We start from the raw sequence: 22477 nt of genomic DNA, 5'->3' as shown, positions 1-22477 counted from the left end.
AAATGAAAAGGAAAACACAACGAGTCATTTTCAAACATTAAAAGTTAACCAAATACATATCCTCAAAGCCCTTTTAATTGCATTCCACATGAAGCCTTGTGTGGTAGATTGTATTTTCCAAAGACAGCAGCAAAAGCATGTCCTATCCCACATGCTCTTCTGCATATCGAATGACATATTCCCATAAGGCGGTGGAGTCTATGCCTCCATTCCTTTGAATGTGGGCCAGTCTAGTGACTATTTTGACCTATAGAATATGGTGGAAATAAAATTTCCACCACTTCCCATTATCCTCCTTAACTGTCTTGGCAGCTTCTGGTTCTTGCCTTCTGGCCAAGCAGCCTCACAGAGAGGCTCACAAGTGAAAGAGTCAGGACTCGTGGCCAACAGCCTGACTGAGCTCTCAGTCAAGAGCCAGTACCAACTTGTCAGCTGCCTAAGTAAGGCAAATTGGAAATGGATCCCTAACCCCAACTGAGCCATCCAAGTAGACAGAGCATGAAAGAAAGACTAGTTATGTGTGCTAAGAGCTACACAAATTGCAGATTCATTAAAAAAGAAAAAAAAAATACGACTGTTGCCACTAAATTTGGGGGTGGTTTGTCACAAAGCCATATTGCCAGAACACTTGGTTAGTGAGTTTAATTCAAACTGTCTCTGTTCCATATGTTTAGTGTTCTAAGTCCCACATATATATAACAATGGCGATATTACACAGAAATTAATTAAAGCTCTAATGTGAATCATAATAAAAACCTCTAGGTAGCATGGTACAATGGAAAGAATAGAACATAAATCAAAAATTTTAAGTTCATAGAAACCAAGCCTATCGATCTGCACCTGAGTGACCAGCTGAGTTGGCCTCTGGAGACTGTGGATAAGCCAACCTTGCCTAGACAACCGAGTGAGAGGTACCCCGGTGGTTAGTGATTTCCTCCTGCCTCCTCACACAGTACCTGGGATTCTCATGACAGCAGTGACTGGTGAGGGACTTGACCAAGGGAGCCCCCCTCATCTCCCTCCAGTAGCGGTTAAGCTCATGGAGCGTGGACCCACCCAGGGTGGGTTCCAGTTCTGGCTCCACCATTTCTGTGTCACCCTGGCAAAGTTTCTTAACCTCACTATGCCTCGGTTCCATCTTGAGATAAAAATATCTTAAAAGACAATAATGGTACGTACAGCATAGGGCTGTTTTGGGGATTAAATGAGTTATACTAAAGCACTGAGGCATTTCCTGGCACGTGGAAAGCGCTCTAAGGCAACTGCAGTTCTTTGATGTCTCAGTCTGTTTTTAGTTTGCGGATTCGGGAAAGTCATCAGAAACCATGTCCCTCCTCTGTTTCAGAAACTCCAAAGGCTCCCTTTGATTACAGCAGGGGCTCCGAAGTGATGGTGGAGGGTGAGGGGGTGGTGGGGGGAGAGGTAACATAGGGTGTGTGTGATATGATACGTTGGGGGAGTGGGAAGAAAATACTAGAATATTTCTAATTTTTGTGTTTTTTAATTTCTTGTTTGTGTGTTAATGTTTATAAAGAGCATATTACATTAGTTGTACATATAAATAACTTGTAAATAAATATTGGGGGTTTGGGCTGAAAAAAAAATTTTTAAGTTCAATTCCTCCTTAGCTGATTAATGGTTATAGAATTTGATCAAACCAATGTGTTGTTGTCTTATTTTCTTTAACGCTAAGATGAAATAAAATAATGCTTACCCCCCCACAGAACTGTTGTGAATGAAAACTGACATGGATGACATAAAATTTACTGCTAAATTAGAGACAAAGGAAGTACACAGCACAGTGCTTGGCTAAGTTAAGTACTTAACAGAGACTTCATTAAACATTACCTCCATGAAGAGACATGCAAGGGTAAGAAGCTCTCATTAAATCTTTCAGAAGACCATCAGCATGTTCCTGCTTATCCACAAATATAATGACAGATCCTGATTCTTGATAATGGCCTAGAAGTTCAAGTAGCTTCAAGAATTTCTTTTCTTCTTCAATCACAATCTGAAAACAACACATTGTACCAAGTTAATGGAGTAAAAATCCAAATACATTTCATGAACAAAAATATTCATTTTATTTGTGGCAAATATATAAACAACAAACATCTTCCTATAACTTTAGGAAGGGGTAGGAAAATGTTGATTTTAATTGATAAACCACTAAGACCAAAAGAAAAATTGTAACTTTTCAGAGACTAAGAGGCTTACAAATGCGGACAGATGATCATCTGTTCTCTCTCTGACTCTTAACTTCACATCCTATTAACCAAAGAATAACATAGGTATGTGACATTTTATCACCAGCCCACCACTTCTGGTGAAAAAAACTAAAAGAGCATTTAAACACAGTTCCATGGAAGAGCAAATTCAAATATATTTGGTAGGGCTTCCCTGGTGGCACAGTGGTTAAGAATCTGCCTGCCAATGCAGCGGACACGGGTTCAAGCCCTGGTCCAGGAAGATCCCACATGCTGTGGAGCAACTAAGCCCGTGTACCACAACTACTGAGCCTGCGCTCTAGAGCACGTGAGCCACAACTACTGAAGCCTGCGCACCTAGAGCCCGTGCTCCACGAGAGAAACCACCACAATGAGAAGCCCACGCACCGCAACGAAGAGTAGCCCCCACTCACCACAACTAGAGAAAGCCTGCACGCAGCAATGAAGACCCAATGCAGAAATAAATGAATAAGTAAATAAAAATTTTAAAAAAAATATATATATATATATTTGGTAAAATGTTAAAGGCTGCAGTTGATGTGTACTATTTAATTTTAGTAATTATCTGCCTACATCACAACGATTCCAAAAGGATGACACAGTGCCTAAACATACAGGGAACTGGGGGTTTCCTAAGGACTGTACCCACCACTTGTTGCTCCACATCTGAGCAAACCACACTTCTGCCTCCAACCTGCACTTCAATGGGTTTACTCAGGATTCTGCGAGCCAAGGCCTCCATAGCTCTGGGGAAAGTAGCTGAAAACATAACTGTCTGTCGGTCAGGACGAACATTATCCACAATGCGCATGACCTGAGAAAACATTACAAATAAGCATGGTGAGGGTAGTCTCCAAAAATTGTAGGACAGTAAAACCAAGTAGAAGGAACTTTTAAGAACATCTATTCAGTGACTTTTAAATGTGTTACCTTAGAATATTATAATTGATTTTACCCTAAAATTTGCCCCTCTCATAGTTTCCCCCTCTCAAGAAATGGCAACTCTAGTCATTTTGGTTTATGCCAAAAATCTAGGAGCCAACTGTAACTACTCTCTCTCTTACTCATCTCACACCCAATCCATCAACAAATTCAGTAGTCTTGATCTTCAAACTAAACCTACAGTGCAACTATTCCTCACTGCTATTTCTGTTTTCCTTCATTTATTCAACACATTTTTACTGAGCAACCATTATGTGCCAGGCATTGTTCTAAGTGCTTGGAATATGCAATAAAAATAGAGAAAAACTTGTCTTAATAGAGCTTATATTCTAATGAGGATGGATAAACAAATATATTATGTTACAAATGGTGATAAGAGCTACAGGAAAACAAAGAACAATGATGGTGGACATACTGTTGAGGGAGTGGGATTCAGGTACCAATTAACTACCTCAGTGTCTAAAGAGCCCTGGAGGAATCAGGGAGTTCTAGGATTCTTATGGCATAAACAAGAAAAAAAAGACATAATGAATAAATTATTAATGATGGTTTCAAGAGAGACAGGGGTGAGTGGTTGGAAACTGTAAAGGGTAAAGGTCTTGCCAGGAATACACAGGACCACATTTTTACTCCAATCAAAGATGATGTGATATCTGTGAAAGGGGCTGCCCTACCCAAGGCATGTGGAAATCCTGGGCTCCTGGTCCAAACCTCAACCATCTCTCATCTGGATTATTTCAATTGTCTCCTACCAGGTTTTCCTGCCTTTACTCCTGTCCAATCTGAAATCTATTCTCCACCCAGCAGCCAAAATGATGGCTTTAAAACTTATGCCAGTATTTTCAGTTAAAAATGTTTCAGTGTTGACCACACACACTTACTTCTCTTCCCTTGAAAAACCCTGTAAAATGTAACAATACAGGGATTGTTTTAAAAAATTACACAGGGCTTCCCTGGTGGCGCAGTGGTTGAGAATCTGCCTGCCAAAGCAGGGGACACGGGTTCGAGCCCTGGTCTGGGAAGATCCCACATGCCGCGGAGCAACTAAGCCCGTGTGCCACAACTACTGAGCCTGAGCGTCTGGAGCCTGTGCTCCGCAACAAGAGAGGCCACGATAGTGAGAGGCCCACGCACTGCGATGAAGAGTGGCCCCCGCTTGCCACAACTAGAGAAAGCCCTCGCACAGAAACGAAGACCCAACACAGCCAAAAATAAATAAATAAATTAAAAAAAAAAATTACACAAACCAACAAAGACAAAGAAAATAAGACAGGACATGATAGCAACAACATTTTGATTAAGTGGTACCTGACTTAGCAGACCAAAGAAAACTAAATCCTAAAATGGGAATGAACTAGACTTTCAAGAAGTGGCTTCTCTTACACCCTATCCTGTTTCTCTTCTTCAGGAGGATTGCTCTTTACCACTTGATCTTTACATAAATTTCAGAGTTAAGTTTTCTTTAATATTTTCCAGTGAAGTTTCACAGTTTTCTCCAGATACATATTACACATCTTTGTCAAGTTTATTTTTTCAAGCTTTTGTTAATTATATGATTTCTGAAGAACATTTTCTAACTTACTGGGAAAAGAACTGAAAATGACTTTTCTTTACTGACTTTGTGTCCAGAAATTTTACTATTCTCTTTATCAATTCTAATAATTTATCTGTAGATTATTTTGAGTCTTCTACAAAGATAGTCATATCATCTGCAGATAACACTTGTTTCTTCCTTTCTAAATATTATACCTTTTTCTTGCTTACTGTGCTAGGACCTCCAGCAAAGTGTTGAGTGAGTGTTCACTACTTAATTTTCTTTCTTATGTTAAAAGCTTCAAAGTTGCACCATTAGGTGTAAGGTTTGCTATAGACTTATTCTGGTAGCTCCCTACTAGTCCTAGTGTGCTGAATTTTTAAACCATCAGTGAAATTTTATCAAATGCTTTTCTATATTATTTGAGATAATAGTATGGTTTTTCCCTCTATTCTGGTAACAGGGTGGATTACATTACTTGATTTTTCTAATGTTAAACCAGCCGTGCATCCAAAGGATACTAACTTCGATATGATTAATTATCTATTTTAAACATTGCTATATTTGGTTCCTTAATATATTTTTTAGGGGTTTTGCATCATTGTACATAAAACTGTAACATAACGTTTGATTTCTGTATCAATATTATATTGGCCTATAAAATGGAATAGCTACTATGGAAAAGTTTGGCAGTTTCTTAGAAAGTTAAACATAAATTACCATACAATCAGGAATTCTACTCCTAGGTAATCTATTCAAAATATACGAAGACGTATGTCCATACACAGACTTGTATACAAATGTTCCTAGCAGCATTATTCCTAATCATGGAAATAATCCAAATGTTCATCAGCTGGCTAACGGAGAAACAAAATATGACATATATTCATATGATGGAATATTAATTACTCAGCAATTAAAGGAATAAAGTACTGACAAATGCTAGGACACAAATGAAGCTCAAACACATATCATAAGTGAAATAAATACAAGCTAGATGTATACTGTATGATTCTCCACCCCCCTCCACCCCCCACAGCACGGCTTGCGGGATCTTAGTTCCCTGACCAGGGACTGAACCCGGACTATGGCAGTGAAAGCACTGAGTCCTAACCACTGGACCACTAGGGAACTCCCTGTATGATTCCATTTATATAAAATGTGCAGAAAAGGCAAATCTTTTAAGACAGAAAGCAAATTAGTGGCTGCCTCGGGCTGAGGTGGAAACAGGAAATGAATGCAGACAGGCATAAGACATTTTTCTGGTGAAAGAAATCTTCTAAAACTGAATTGTGGTGATGGCTGAACAAACCTGTATGTGTACTAAAACCCATTTTATTACACACTTTAATAAAGTGAGTTCTATGGTATATAATTAGACCTTAACAGAGCTCTTTTAAAAGTAAAAGATTACAATGACCTTATAAATTGATGAGTATTCCCTCTTTTTTATACTTTGAAATAAAGTATGATTAGGAACATAATTATTTACTCCTTGAATGTCTGGTAAAACTTGGTAGTAAAAAATAGTCAGGAACTGGTGTTTTCCTTGTAGGAAAATTAAAAGTTGATTTCTTTAACAAATGTAAGACTATTTTAGTGTTCTTGAATCTGTTTAACCTAAAGCTTTGAAATGTACTGGCAAACACAGAAAAAAAAAAAAAAAGCAAGAAGGGAGAAAGAGACTATGCAAGGAGATGAAAATTTCAAAAAACTATCAATATCCAGGGAAACTTAAGAAATTTCTGTATCTACGAGACAAGAACAGGATGCCATTTAAAATAAAAATTCACAGAAAATAAAAGAACATTTAGAAATTAAAACTATGAAAGCAGAATTTAAAAATTCAACAGAAAGGTTGAAAGCTTAAGAGTTTAGGAAATCTCCTAGTACGGCAAAATGATAGAGATGCAAAATACTTAAGAAAAATTAAGAAAATTAAAGGATGAGTCCAAAAGGTCCAACATTCAAATAGTAAGAGTTCCAGAAAACAAAGAGAAAGAAATTATCAAAAAGTAATTCAAGAAAATTTCTCAAAACGGAAGGATTTGAGTTTCTAGATGGAAAGAACCCACCAAGTAGTCAGGACACTAGTTGAAGAAAACAAACCTAAATGACATAGAACATTAGGATAAAGATCCAAAAAGTTTCAAGACAAAAAGTACAAATTAAATACAAAAGGTTAATAACTGAGTAACACTGAATTTCTCAAGGAAACCAATGGAGGGACTTCCCTGGTGGTCCAGTGGCTAAGACTCCACACTCCCAATGCAGCGGGCCCGGGTTCAATCCCTGGTCAGGGAACTAGATCCCACATGCCACAACTAAAGATCCCACATGCCACAACTAAAGATCCCGTATGCTAAAACTAAGACCCAGCGCAGCCAAATAAATAAATAAATAAATAAATATTTTTTTTTAAAAGAAAGAAAAAGAAGAAAGAAAACCAATGGAGACAAAAAGAAATTCTGAGGGAAAATAATCCTCACCTCATATCTGGCTAAATGTCAAATAAATGTGAGGGTAGACCAAAGACTTTCCAGACATGCAAAGACTCAAAGAATGTACTTCCAAGCACTTTCTACTGAAAAAGCAGTCCATAAACAAAGGAATATACCAAGAAAAAGCCATGAGATCAATTTCTGGTTAAAAATGAAAGATTGAACACATGCATCTATTTTTACACCCCCCAGAATGACAAAACATTATAGAAAGGAGATTTTTTAAAATTCACAATGATATGTGTCAAAACAAAAGCAACTAATTAGGACAGAGTTTTGGTGAGGGGGCATGAAAATGTTCGGATATTGGATAGTGGTGATGGTTGTAAAGTTCCAGGAATACAATAAAAACCACTGAACTGACTGGGAAAGGGCACCTAGCTCCATATTCCACCTGATTTCTTCAACTCCCTCTACTCTCTTTCTACAAATGGACCTGCTGCCTCTACTAGAACACAAAGATAAAAAGCATATTCAATATCTCCCTCCTACAAAGTAACCTGTTTAATCTCCCCAAAATGCTTATCCAGTCCTTTTTCACATTACGCTCAGATCAAGCTCCCTATAGCTTCCCCACTATCCCAGTCCAACTTGTTGGAACCCAAAGGATAAATTTAATGCTTCTTTCAAGTGATAGACTTTATTCAAAGAGTTAAAGGATGCTACCAAATCCCCTACTTCAAGCTAAATATTCCTCATTCCTTTAACTGTTTCTCACATGGCTCAAGTATTAGTCCTTATAAATATAAATAGTCCTGTTTATTCTTATATGCTCCTCTGTATCTCATTTAGAATGTGGTCCCTAAATCTAAACACAATACATGCACTATCATATGACAGGTAATACATATTTGGAGAATACATGAATAAACAGAAAAGAATGAACACTTTAACCATATCCCTTTCCAATATTCCATTTCTATTACTGCAGTTTGTGATTTAAAAGCATTTTTTTGGCATCCATAGCACACTGACAACTCATACAGCTCCTCTTGCTAAGAAAACTTTCTACCACCTTTTTAAAAAATTAATTAATTAATTAATTAACTTATTTATTTATTTATTTACTTATTGACTGGTAGATTGATTGATTGCTGAGCCGGGTCTTAGTTGTGGCATGCCGGCTCTTAGTTGCAGCATGCATGTGGGATCTAGTTCCCCAACCAGGGATCGAACCTGGGCACCATGCATTGGAAGCATGGAGTCTTACCCACTGGACCGCCAGGGAAGTCCCTCTACCACCTTTTAACATGTTTTTCTTTAGGCTTTTTTTTTTTTGTAGCCTTTAGGCTTTTATCACTAAAATTTTGTATTGAAGGAAACTGCACATATGAAGAATATAAAATCTAAGCTAGACAAATGCTTTGGGCCTTAGTTTTTACATTTGGAGAATGTAAACAACCTGTGCTATCTAGATCATGAGGTAGTGAAAAGCATGAATTAAAGCAATTTATTTGGAAGTACAATGAAAACTATAAAATATGAAAGCTTAAGTTTCTATTAGGACTCCACTTCTAATTTTACCAATGATGGTTTTAGATGGCTTAGGAAAGCCTGCACAAATACCTCCTGAACAAGTTTAATGAAGAATCCAAAACATAAATATCTATTTCAATTCCCTACGTCCTCAATCCACTGTATGACCACACAACAGAAATGTGTGTGAGAATTTCAGAAACCATACAAATATTTCATGCTCATGGCAGTTACAAGGTTTACTTTATAGTTCAAAACACTAAGAAATTTAATAAATACCTGTGGTTCAAAACCCATGTCAAACATTCTGTCTGCTTCATCTAAAACAACATAAGTCACTCTTCGAAGATTTGTAACCCGACCTAACATGAGGAAAAAAAATAAAGACAAAAAGAAAACTAAAAATCAGTCACAATTCATTTTATGACTACCAAAATCTTTAAAAAACTGTAAAGGGAACTAAAATGCCTGACTTAACAGAGGGGTGAGTTAGGTATCTTTAAACAGTGAAAAGAAATTTTGGTTTACAATATCTTAATCTACTGGCAAATACTTTCTGACAATGGGTATATGAGGCCCTTTATTTTGTCAAACTCGTCTCTTGCATACCATCATAGGGCCTGAAGAACCTGTAAAATTCAGAAAACAGCCCTCTCCAAAACACATCATAAAACTAAGACTGAGATGGAGCATCGAGCCACATCAGCCATTATCTCACAGCATCACCTAGGAAAAAACATATTAGAGATTACAGCGTATGTGTGGAAAGCAAGTTCCAGTGCTAACTACTTCAGACGCAGAAAACCTCTCTTTACAATACTTTATGTAGTACATAACCTACTTATATACAGTTAGAAGCTTCTAACGGGCATTTCAAAACATAAATAAGAAGCTATTCAATATCACTAGGTAACTAACATATTACACAAAAATTTTAAAAATCAATGTATTACATAGATACATTTTTCTATACAAAGATATAAATCCTATTTTACACAGTGCTCCCACTGGTTTAAATAAATGCAACTGGCTTCTTAGCCAGAAAAAACTAAATACATAGACAGGAAACCCTTTCTAAAGGATTAACACAAGCATTTCTATCAATTGTTGATTCAATCACCTGGCAAAAACATGTATAAAACAGTTATTAAATATAAACCAAAAGGACAGATAAAGGGAAAAGATAAAATTAATGAAGATGAATTTCAGGAGGAGACAACCAATGCAGCATTGAGAAAAAACACGGAATTATTTCATCAGCATTCAACCCAAAACTTTTCATATGCTATACAAGCACAATGACTTATCAATACCAATGTCACTTTACCAACTTCATGTAGAATTAGAATTAAGTGTACACAGAAATCCAAGCAAAATGTTATTAGAAACATGCATTACTCAAAGTTTTAAATACTCTACGATATATATACACTGAATACTACAATGGAAACCTTTGAAAGCATTTTCTTCAAAAAACAGAAATGTGCCAAAATAAATGCTTTCTAATATTTAAGTATTCCATACTAACATGTGCAGCCCCAATTAGTTTTGCAGGTTTGGGAACAGCATTAAATTACCTACCTTTGATGGTTTAAGTCTCGGAAGCCCAGTTCTATAAATCTTGAAGGGCCTTTCTCCACAGAAGTTAAATAATGTCAACAGTTTAGTAACAGTTTTGATAGGGAATAATTTAACAAAGCACAATATTTGAGCTAAAAACATGCAAATTTACAAAAGATAAATTTTCTTGAAGCTGCAAGATCTTAACTTATCTAGTATTGTAAGAGTGTACTAGCTCCTATGGAGAAAAAGTCTAAATTGTACAATTAAAAAAATATAGTCTCCCACCCTGTTAAAAGCAAAGCTAGGCCAAAACTGAATTAAGAATCCACGTTAAGTGCTTTAAAAAAAAAAAAAAAAAAAAAAATCAGATGGAGTAGTTGTGAAAAAAATTTTTTTAATTAAATTGCAAAAATATTATGAATACTTGCAACAAAAGCTTGTTACAATACAAATTTCAAGATATTACAGCTTCAAGAAGAAATGTAGAAACCCTTTGGTGGTTTCTTGTTTCTTGTATCTGCTTTAAAAAAATGTACAGAATTCAAAAAGGAGAAAAGAGAACAAAAAAACAAACAACAACAACAAAAAACCCCCAACACCCCTGACTTACCACTGTTAGCTGCTAACATGTCAATCATTCGACCAGGTGTGCAAACAATAATTTCAGCACCTCTTTTCAGCTCAGCAATCTAATAAGAAAAGATGAAATTTTATAGTGTATTTATCACTAATGCTTCTTTACAGAGTTGAAAATACTGAGGTCCTTGCAGAGCTCCATAAGGTAAGACAGCCAGGTCTGATTAGAAGACACCAAAGCCTCCTGCTTAATTCTTTGGAATGCTGGAGCACTACTAAAGGAATAGGAAGCAGCAGAAAGACCACATGATGCTGTAACTTTGAAATCAATGAAAACCAGAGGTTTTTACCAATTTTAATTTGACACAACTCCTCAAAACCAAGAAAGGAATATGAGAGAGCAGTAAATAAAGAAATTTGAGGGCTTCCCTGGTGGCGCAGTGGTTGAGAATCTGCCTGCCAATGCAGGGGACACGGGTTCGAGTCCTGGTCTGGGAAGATCCCACATGCCACGGAGCAGCTGGGCCCGTGAGCCACAATTACTGAGCCTGCACGTCTGGAGCCTGTGCTCCGCAACAAGAGAGGCCGCGATAGTGAGAGGCCTGTGCACCGCGATGAAGAGTGGCCCCCACTTGCCACAACTAGAGAAAGCCCTCACACAGAAACGAAGACCCAACACAGCCATAAATAAAATAAATAAAGAAAGAAAGAAAGAAATTTGATAGATCAATGTTTTTCAAATTGAGATTTGTTTCCATTAGTGAATCACAAAATCAGTAAGTCACAACCTGCGTTTTAAAAATGAAATAGGGGCTTCCCTGGTGGCGCAGCGGTTGAGAATCTGGCCTGCCAATGCCGGGCACATGGGTTCGAGCCCTGGTCTGGGAAGATCCCACATGCCACAGAGCGGCTGGGCCCGTGGGCCACAACTACTGAGCCTGCGCGTCTGGAGCCTGTGCTCCGCAATGGGAGAGGCCGCGGCAGTGAGAGGCCCGCGCACCGCGATGAGGAGTGGCCCCCGCTTGCCAGAACTGGAGAAAGCCCTCACACAGAAACGAAGACCCAACACAGCCATAAATAAATAAATAAATAAATTTATAAAAATGAAATAGAATGGAAAACACCAGACTTTGTTAGACATCATAAAACTTTGTTTGACTTCTATATAAATATGCATGCATGTACCAGCTTATTTTGTAACTGTATTTACTATAGGCTATGGCCAAAAAAACTGACACAGATAAATTTAGAAAACTAAGTTCAAGTGTTTAAAATAGCATTGGGATAACAAAAGCGAATATTCCCAAGATGTGTCTAAAATCTGAGAAGACAAGTCCTCAGAAAGGGTTTTGGGGTTAAATATGTTCAGAAAACGCCACTGAATTTATCCCATTTTTTCTAGCATCACAATATACATTAGCTTATTAACAACTAAGAAGTCCTGCAGGAAAGAAAATTTTAACTTTGCATAGTCCAACATTTCCAAAACTTATTTGACCACAGAACCCAGGATTTTTCCTTCTTCTAGTTAAAACAAAATATCTGATGACTAGCATTCTTTAGAAGACACATGGAGAAATGCCAATCTAAAGAGAGTGAATGAAGGTATGTTTAAATAATTCTCACTAAAATCATTTAAGAATGCAGATGAAACTCTGATATTAATACATCCCACTGAAAACCACGTTTTAAAGATGCCATTTAGATTAGAGAAAATAAACGTTGGTCCAGGAATCATAAGACCTAGATTCTAGGACAAAGTCTTACTAAGCTAAAGACTTTGGTCAACTTAACCTTTCTGAACATATGTAAAATGGAAAAAATAATCTGCTTCCTTGAGCGGGGAAAGACAAGCACGGGAAAGCTAAGATATGAAAATGGCTCAAAAATTCTAAAATATAACTTTAATATAATTCATTCTTACTATTATTTTCACACCTCATTTTAAAGATTTTAGAAGCAATCAATACAGAAAACACTAAAGCAAAAAATCACTTTTACATTATTAAGTCATTCAATTTTTAAAAAGATTGGAAAAACTGAATGTTCCTTTTATAACTACCTGCTCACTGATTCCTGTTCCTCCATAAACACAGACCACTCTAAGGCCCAAGGTCTTCGAAAACTTCTTACATTCTTTAGTAATTTGTAAAGCCAGTTCTCGAGTTGGAGTCATGATGACAGCTGAAAAGATAAATATGTCAAAAGCCTAACCACCAAAATTCTTGAGAGGCTAAGCTTTATAGTGTTAAATTTAACCTCTGCAATCAAGTTCAGATCTTAGTCTAATTTTTGTTTTAATTTGTTTTATGCACCTTTGAAAATCCTATTTCAAAAGTTCTGTAATAGCAGAGATTGTGGTGAAGGATAATTTTAAGAAGATTTTAAGAACATGCTATAGGAAGATAAATGAGAGTTAAATACCTTACTCAACCATCAGGAAAATACTTGGTTGAAAAGAATGCAAATCATTCTCAACTGCAAATCACAGAGCAAAGATAATCAAGTGACTCACTGTGCTGAAGAGCCATGCCGTGGCTTCCGGAAACAACCTTGGTCTGAGGGGCACACACAGAGGAGAAATATACTGTGCCCTCTGTTGCCAAGAGAGGAGTTGAACAACTTTCCAAAACCCTACTCAAATTTGGAGAAGAGATCTCTGCCAAATGAATCAACAAAACTGAATCTAAAGACCTAATCCTGAATGAAATGTTGGCACTACAGCCTTTTAAGGCCAAAAAAAAAAAAGAAAAGAAAAATACACTTCCCTACAATCTTCTATGTTGAGTTTATAGATCCATTGATATGGGCTAAGAACAAACCTCAACATAAATAAACAGATAGATGCACGAGGAGTCTACCTGCCGAGTCAGAGTTTAAAAACTGAGCTGTGCCAGGAGAGGCTGTTTTTGTACTTCTGAGATGTCACTCCAGAGCTCTGAAGATTCTCACTCCACCTGCTGGTAAGGGGAAATCAGCCCCAAAGTGCCAAATTTATAAAGGAAATGTACATAAAGACATCTTTATTGTTATAATTAACATTACAAAGCATCAGGTCTTTCTGATTAACTGACAACAAAGTTGTTAACTGAAAAAATAGTTTAATGAAAGGAATTGTACCTATTGGCCCCTCTCCTTCTTCTAATGACCTCTGATCCATGATGTGTCTAAACATGGGCAACAGAAAGGCAATGGTCTTTCCACTTCCTGTCTTGGCAATACCAATCAAATCTCGTCCAGACATTATAGCAGGAATCGCCTGGGTTTGGATTGGCGTAGGCTTTTCATAACCATGCCTTAAAAAGCAAACCAAAGGAAGACAAGGTAAGAACTGTGATCTCTGGGTCCCTCAAACTGTAAAAGTTTTCCAAAATGTATATCCATACAATGAAAAGGAATGAAGTACTGAGACATTCTACATCATGGATGGTGTAGAAATATTTGAAAATACTACGCTAATTGAAAGAAGCCAGTCACAAAAGACTATATTAGTATGATCTTATTTATATGAAATGTCCAGAATAGAAAAATCTATAAAAATAGATGAGAGGTTGCCTAATGTGGAGGAGAAAGGAGAAAACTGACTACTAATGGATCCAGGCCTCTTTCGGGGATAATGAAAATATTCTAAAATTGGATTATGGTAATGACTGCACAACTCCATAAATATACTAAAAATCATCAAATTGTAAACTTAAAGGGTAAATTTTATGGTATGTAAATTATATCTCAATAAAACTGTTTAAGAAAAAAAATCAAGTTTTTCCATTAGAGTAAAAATGTAAGCAAAGGAATTATTTGTGTAAAGGGCTATTTTTAGTAGCAAGATATTGAAAAATGTGGACAACCACTGAACACTTACTTTTTGAGAGAGTTTAAGATCTTCATAGAAATCCCACACTGAACCCAAGATTTAATTGGTTTGGGGCAACCTTTTCCCTTGACAATAATGCCCTCCATTTCCAACCGAAATACATTCACCTCTACAAAACAAAATCCAGATTAAAAACTCTTAAATATTGTTCTATTAGTGCCTTCTACTTTTCAATGAGGCATGGTAAGATTAAGAATTTTCAATTCTTTTCTAGTGCTCCTGAAGGTAATTCCATAGAAAAGCTACGTGACAAAGCACTGAACAGCTCAGAGAGACAACTAAAGTGATTACTGTTGCAACCAATTAGGAACAAAAGAAACACTCCAATTTCTACAATTTGGCTTTTATTTTGACTTAAATTGAACCAGCAATAAAAGAACAATGATTGACAAGTAATACAACCACTTGTTCTTCAAGCAAGGGTTGCCCAGATTATCCTTATTCTATCAATATCACACAGATTCACATTGGTTCCTAACTCTCAAATATCAGAAAAGGTTAACAATATTTTATTTGCTAACTTCACATGAAGAGTATTTTCAATGCTAAAAATATCAACTACATGAGCCAAACTAATTTTTGCTCATTTTTTTTAATGTTTCCAAAAACACACTAATTCTTCACTGCTCCAAATCTTTGTGGATGTTGTCCTACTCTCTAGAATGACTTCTTGCCTTCTAGTTCCCTCTCATTTCTCCAGGTAAGCCAGGCAAATTCCTCCTACTCATGCATCAACTCACAGGCCTATCAACATTCCTCTCAGGCAAGGTGAAGTGTACTCCCTCTGTTCCCACAATAACCAATAAATGAATAAAAAAATTCTACCCTCTTGAGACATTTTTGCCAGTTCTGGAACTTCAACATAAAAGTTTTTTCTGAATTGTTCATATTCAATTTTTCCATGATCCACTGGTTCTAGAAGCTTTCTCTGCTTTGTCTGATAACCTGTAAGGGCAGTCTGAAGATCAACTTCTTCCTCCTCTGAAGAATACTACAATTAAAAAAGAAAAATTAAGAGCTAAATCCATTACTACTTTCTCCTATGGGAAGAAATATTCCTAGTTTTAAAGATCCTCCTCTCCTAGAAAATATTCTTTGGCTTTTATTTTATTTTCTGAATTTTCCAACTTAGTTTATTGCTTCTTTGCCCTTATAGAAAGCTATAATAACAATATAAAGCTAAAATAAAAAAATAATTTTAACACGGCTTTAATAAAGTTTTCCTATAGTTTTCTCTATATAAATCTTTACAATGAGTGCTAATAGGAAAAAAATTTAATTTATTCTGTCACTTCATTTCTTCTCTCCCTATTCTATGTCTGGGATGAGCTGATGAGGGACAAGGGGGAATCAAAAAGTGGGCATACACTTGAGCAGCAACACGGATGAACCTAGAGAATATCATACTATGTGAATTTAGTCAGACAGAGAAAGACAAATATTATATGAGATCACTTATATGTGGAATCTAAAAAATAATACAAATGAATTTATTTGCAAAACAGAAACAGACTCACAGACACAGAAAACAAACTTAGGGCTATCAAAGGGGAAAGGGGAAGGGGAGGGATAAATTAGGAGTATGGGATTAACAGACACAAACTGCTATACATAAAATAAACAACAAGGATTCACTGTATAGCACAGGGAACTATATGCAATATCATGTAATAACCTAAAATGGAAAAGAATCTAAAAAAAAATATATATATATACATATGTGTGTATATAGGTATGTGTTTGTGTGTATGTGTATATATATGAAAATATACCTATAGATAGATATATATATCTGAATCACTTTGCTGTATACCTGAAACTAACACTGTATTATAAATCAACTATACTTCAATTAAAAAAAAAAAAAGTAGGCATACAGCAAGAGGTCAAAGATGTTAGAATGTTCTACCAATTTGAATATTCGGCTACAATTAATGTTGAGAATAGCAAGAATTTCTCCTAAGAGTAACTGAAAAGCACACTTCCATCAATGCTTTCTTATAAATACTTCTAGGACAGTATCGCGAACAAAGTCAAAAATTAATGAAGGGGGCTTCCCTGGTGGCGCAGTGGTTGAGAGTCCATCTGCCAATGCAGGGGACATGGGTTCGAGCCCTGGTCTGGGAGGATCCCACATGCCGTGGAGCAACTAAGCCCGTGTGCCACAACTACTGAGCCTGTGCTCCAGAGCCCGCGAGCCGCAACTCCTGAGGCCTGGGCGTCTAGAGCCCATGCTCTGCAGCAAGAGAAGCCACCGCAATGAGAGGCCCGTGCACCGCAGCAGGGAGTAGCCCCCACTCACCGCAACTGGAGAAGGCCCGCGCACAGCAACGAAGACCCAACGCAGCCATAAATAAATAAATAAATAAATAAAAATTAATGAAGAATTACCTCCATGGCATCCTGGTCATTCTCCATTAGCTCACCTTTCTTCTTATCAGAATCTACGACTGCTTTTTTGGTTGTGACAACAGTGACAACTTTTGTGACTGTTGGCCCAGACTTCTAAAAAAAGAATATAAAACATTGTAAAGTTGAAACACAAATTATACACCAAATGAAACACAATGATAACTGTCACAATTTATAATTTGAATTAACTTAGTTGTTAGTGACAACCTAATGAAAAAACAAAAAGTAGTCTGGGGCTTCCCTGGTGGCGCAGTGGTTGAGAGTCTGCTTGCTAATGCAGGGGACACGGGTTCGAGCCCTGGTCTGGGAAGATCCCACATGCTGTGGAGCAACTAGGCCCGTGAGCCACAACTACTGAGCCTGTGCGTCTGGAGCCTGTGCTCCACAACGAGAGGCCATGATAGTGAGAGGCCCACGCACCGCGATGAAGAGTGGCCCCTACTTGCCACAACTAGAGAAAGCCCTCGCACAGAAACGAAGACCCAACACAGCCAAAAAATAAATTAATTAAAATAAATTAAAAAAAAAAAAAAGTAGTCTGCTTTCTCCTTACTGACTTGCTTGAATTTAAAAGTGTAGGTACTTCCCTGGTGGTCCAGTGGTTAAGAATCCACCTTCCAGGGACTTCCCTGGTGGCGCAGTGGTTAAGAGTCCGCCTGCCAATGCAGGGGACACGGGTTCGAGCCCTGGTCTGGGAAGATCCCACATGCCACGGAGCAACTAAGCCCGTGAGCCACTACTGAGCCTGCGCTCTAGAGCCCACGCGCCACAACTACTGAAGCCCGCGCACCTAGAGCCTGTGCTCCGCAACAAGAGAAGCCACCGCAATGAGAAGCCCGCACACCACCACGAAGAGTAGCCCCAGCTCGCAGCAACTGGAGAAAGCCCACATGCAGCAATGAAGACCCAACACAGCCAGCCAGAAAGAAAGAAAGAAAGAAAGAAAGAAAGAAAGAAAGAAAGAAAGAAAGAAAGAAAGAAAGAAAGAATCCACCTTCCAATGCAGGGGATGTAGGTTTGATCCCTGGTCGGGGAACTAAGATCCCACATGCCGCAACTACTGAGCCTGCGCGCCACAACTAGAGAAGCCCACACACCGCAACTAGAGAAACCCACACACCGCAACGAAGATCCTGCATGCCACAACTAAGACCCGATGCAAATATTTTTTAAAACTTTTTAAAAAAATGTAATACAATTGCATTATATTTTGTAACACATTAATATATAGGTAATGTGGTATATAATACATAATTTAATATAATATTATGTAATATAATTTATTTTAAAAATACTACTAAATGGTACTTTTCACTCATTCAACAAGCCAAATACTATTCTGGGACCTTAGGATAAATCAATAAACAAGACAGGTAAGGTAAAGATCACTGCTCTTGGGAAGTTTTTAGAAGAAGGAACAAACAATAAACACAACAAAAAATTAATTTATATAATTTTTCAAAAGGTAATAAATGCTATTAAGAAAAAGAAAAACTAGAGTAAAGAGGATCAAGAGTATAAAAGATGCGAGTGCTGGAGAAGGACCTATTCGGGGCTTATTGAAGAGGACCCACTGAAGAGGACCTACTGAGAAGGCAACAAGTAAGAAAAAATACTAAACAAAGATGATGGTAGTTAACAGTGACTTCTAAAAGAACATTTGCAGTTAAAATTCACTAGTATCTCTGCTATTTAGAAAAAGTATTGACACTTCTGAGACGGGGAAGGAAACAAAATCATTAACTTTATAAAGCCATGCATGTCAGTAGTAGGTCAATGCAACAATGAATTCAAGTTACCCAATTAGGAATGTAAATTTTTAAAAATAGGAGAAAATTCCATACCTTTTCATTTCCCCCACCACCTTTCACACTTCTCATATTAAACTTTTTTACTTCCTCTTTCACTTCTTCCATGTAAGCATCTAATGGATCTAACTCCTCACCCTCCATTTCATTTCCTTCCTTTTCAGCCTCTGCAGGATCATCTTCATCATCTAAAATATCAGAATACACTTTCTTTGAATTTGTGTTTCAAAAGGAAATACTTCACAATGAGACCACACCGCCCCCCCCATTAAAGCCTTTTCTCTTACTACCCAAACACCTTCCTTACCAATTAACCCAGGCACAACGCAGTTCAAATACTCACACTGGCAAGGTTTTAAATCCAGCAGGTATTAGTTTTGAATAATACTAATAATAAAAGAAATAAATTAGAAATTATTAAACTGAAAAGAGGAAGAAAGACTAATATGTCTAAAAAATGGATCTCCGGTATTGTTTTACAACTACACTAGCAGAAGCAGAACTAAAAACTCTGTCTGCTAAAATGGTATGTTTATTTCTTGCAATTATCTTTCTTTAAATCACACAAAGAAAAAATAATAGCACATTCTTAATTAAAGACAATCTAATGTTTTTTACATAACTAAGATACCATCACCACTTAAAGGTATAATCCATTCATCTATTTAGTTCAACTTTCACAGAAAATGAAAAATTCACAGGAATTTTCACAGAAAATGGAGCAAAATTCCCTTTTCCTATAATATCTCACACTCTTCCACTTTACTAAAATCTTAAACATCAATATCAGATGTGGAGGGGAAATGTTTCTCTTATAATTTATGAAAAAATCAGAGGGACTTGAAAACATGCCCTTAACTTACCCTCATTACTAACATTTGAAGTAAAAAATTAAAGAGTTATTTACTGACTATGCCCATAAGCACCTAACTCTCCACTCTAAGGTAAAATCAGTGATCCTTACCAAACACTACTTATACAACTTAAAATTTAATGTAAACATTAAAAGGGGCATTTAAAAATCTCAAAATGAACCTAGTGATTCCACTTCTAGGTATATACCCAAAAGAACTGGAAATTGGGACTCAATCAGATACTTGCACACCAATTCTCATAGAAGCATTATTCACAATACCTAAAAGATGGAAACTTATATATGCAGCAACAGATGAATAGGTAAACAAAATGCAGTATATATGTACCATGTAATACCATCCAGCCTTAAAAAAGAAGGAAATTCTGATACATGCTACAAAATGGATGAAACTTGAAGACACTTTGCTAAGTGAAATAAGCCAGACACAAAAAGACAAATATTGTATGATTCCACTTATATGAGGTACCTAAAATAGGCAATTCACAGAATCAGAAAGTGGATTAGAAGTTATCAGAAATGGGGGGGAGGGGGACAGGATGGAGAATTATTGTTGAATGAGGTACAGAGTTTTTGTTTAGTTCTGGAAATGGACAGTGGTGATGGCTGCACAACACTGTGAATGTGCTTAATTGTCACTGAATTGTACACTTAAAAATGGTTAAAATAGTAAACATCATGTATATTTTTCCACAATAAAAATGGTCTATTACTCATAATTCTAGAATATTCTACATGAATTGTTATATAGTCTATTAGTCTAACAAATGAATATACCATCATCATCTTCTAAACTCCATTTTTTCCCTTGTTTCATCTCTTCAATTTCCTTTTTCAGTTCCCCTATGTTTTCCATGGCCTTTTTACGTTGCTCTTCCCGCCATTTCTCTACCCTTTCTTTTCGTTTTCTCATTTCTTCTTCTAGCTTATTCTGGTCAAAGTTCTTGGGGGAAAAAAAAGAGAAGTAGAGAGAGGGAAATAAGGATCAACAATTTTACTCTAAGTGACATTCCAGATAACTTCTCCAAAGTATAAAAAAAGGAAAAATAGATGTACACAAAACTCCTAAAAATAGATGTACACAAAACTCCTAAACTTAGACCAGATTTAGATCACACATCTTTTAAATATATTCAGGAATAAACTAGCAAAATGAAATCACAATAAAAAGCATCTTCAACTAAGAAAGCAGACAGACTTCAAACACCATAAATTAATCTCATTTTAGTTACAAGCAATATGCACACATGAATTCAATTTCTCCCTCTAAGTGGAAACTAAATCAACTAGCAAGCAAAGTGCTCTAGTTATTATTCTCAACTTTAAATCCTGCAAACTCCTCCAAGATTGCCTCCATGAAAAGCAATTTTCTATTACAAATTACTGAGTAAATGAAAGCTATTTATCAACATGATTAAGAAGTTTTGATCTTTAGTCTTTAGGTCTAGGTTTCCTAGGAACAGCCATTCTAAAGCCTGTATCAAGACTATTAATAATACTCTTAAAAGGAGAGAGCAAATCATTTGCACAGTCATAATCAGGGACTTAAAGATTAAGCATTATAGAAATCAAAATTTTAGACACGCTACCTTACAGGTAGGTATGGAAATACACATGTATAAAAGTCAAAGAAAATATTAATAAATTATAATGATGATGGCATTTTGGGCACCTGGGATTACAGAGAATTATTTCTGACTTTCCAAGTATTTTATAATACGGTTATATTATGTTTGTATTTTTAAAATAAGTTTATTTCTTAAACAAACAAAAAGCTTTGCTCCTGAATTTATACCCTTTATAATAATTCCATCCTCTCTGAAGATGAGCCCCAGAAAGCTTATGTGTTTTTCTCAAGATCACCCACTCATTCAAGACTAGTAGAAACTAGATCAGAAACCAGACTCCCAGACTTCTTGTGTTATATCTTTTCTTAGATACACTGCTCAGAAAGCAGGTCCCTTAAAAAAAAAAACCACTAAACAAATAGAACTCAAAAAAAAAAAGAAAAAAAGGTGACGCTATAATATATTCTAAAATGGGCAAAAGATATGACTAGGCATTCAAAGAAAAGTGCAAATAGTAAATAAACTTAAAATACCTTATTTAATTATTAGTTTACATTATGTTCACAGCATTTAAAAATATTTACTCATATTTAAAGATATGCAACTCAAAATAACAAGAAACCAATTACACTGGCAAAAATTAAATTTTGAAATACCCATGTTAGCAAGAATGTGAAGAAACAGACATTTTCATATGTCTAAAATCATAAAACTTATACACCTTTTTTGGAGAGCAATTTGATACTATTCATCAAAATGTTAAATGTATATGGCCAGCCCTCTGTGTCTGTGAGTTCACATCCTCAGAATTCAACAAACTGTGGATCAAAAGTATTCAGGAAAAAAAATTCCAGAAAGTTCCAAAAATCAAAACTTGAATTTGCCCCATGCTGGCAACTGTTCACATAGCATTTACATTATGTTTACAACTATTCACACAGCATTTACGTCATATTAGGTATCATAAGAAATCTAGAGATGACAATGTATGCGGGGAGGATATGAGTAAGTTATACTATATCATTTTACATAAGGGACTTGAACATGTGAAGATTTTGGTATCTGCAGGGGTCCTATAACCAATCCCCCCAGGATACCGAGGGAAAGCTATATATATACCC

The 22477-nt window shown here is 36.4% G+C and overlaps 1 protein-coding gene across 6 annotated transcripts in view; it reads right to left on the bottom strand.

Moving 5' to 3' along the window:
* DDX46 (DEAD-box helicase 46) overlaps window positions 1-22477 on the bottom strand; it is a 63874-nt gene that overhangs the window by 31743 nt on the left and 9654 nt on the right. For 5 of the 6 annotated variants that reach the window (XR_014241126.1, XR_014241127.1, XR_014241128.1 and 2 more), the window contains exons 5-15: window positions 20566-20731; window positions 18951-19102; window positions 17086-17199; window positions 15520-15685; window positions 14683-14803; window positions 13941-14116; window positions 12883-13004; window positions 10855-10933; window positions 8961-9043; window positions 2878-3042; window positions 1849-2011 (exon numbers count right to left, since the gene is read on the bottom strand). Coding sequence is in view for 3 of the 6 variants with exons in the window: in XM_082378908.1 (XP_082235034.1) it covers window positions 1849-2011; window positions 2878-3042; window positions 8961-9043; window positions 10855-10933; window positions 12883-13004; window positions 13941-14116; window positions 14683-14803; window positions 15520-15685; window positions 17086-17199; window positions 18951-19102; window positions 20566-20731 (1507 nt within the window). In the remaining 3 variants the exon portion in view is untranslated. The remainder of the gene's footprint in view (window positions 1-1848; window positions 2012-2877; window positions 3043-8960; window positions 9044-10854; window positions 10934-12882; window positions 13005-13940; window positions 14117-14682; window positions 14804-15519; window positions 15686-17085; window positions 17200-18950; window positions 19103-20565; window positions 20732-22477) is intronic. The other variant, XM_082378910.1, reaches the window with a different exon arrangement.

The sequence above is a fragment of the Balaenoptera borealis genome, assembly GCF_965194805.1.
Source record: "Balaenoptera borealis genome assembly, chromosome: 2".
In the NCBI taxonomy this organism is placed as follows: Eukaryota; Metazoa; Chordata; class Mammalia; order Artiodactyla; family Balaenopteridae; genus Balaenoptera; species Balaenoptera borealis.
The sequence above is the reverse complement of the archived record's forward strand: the minus strand, read 5'-3'. Positions and strand labels throughout refer to the sequence as shown.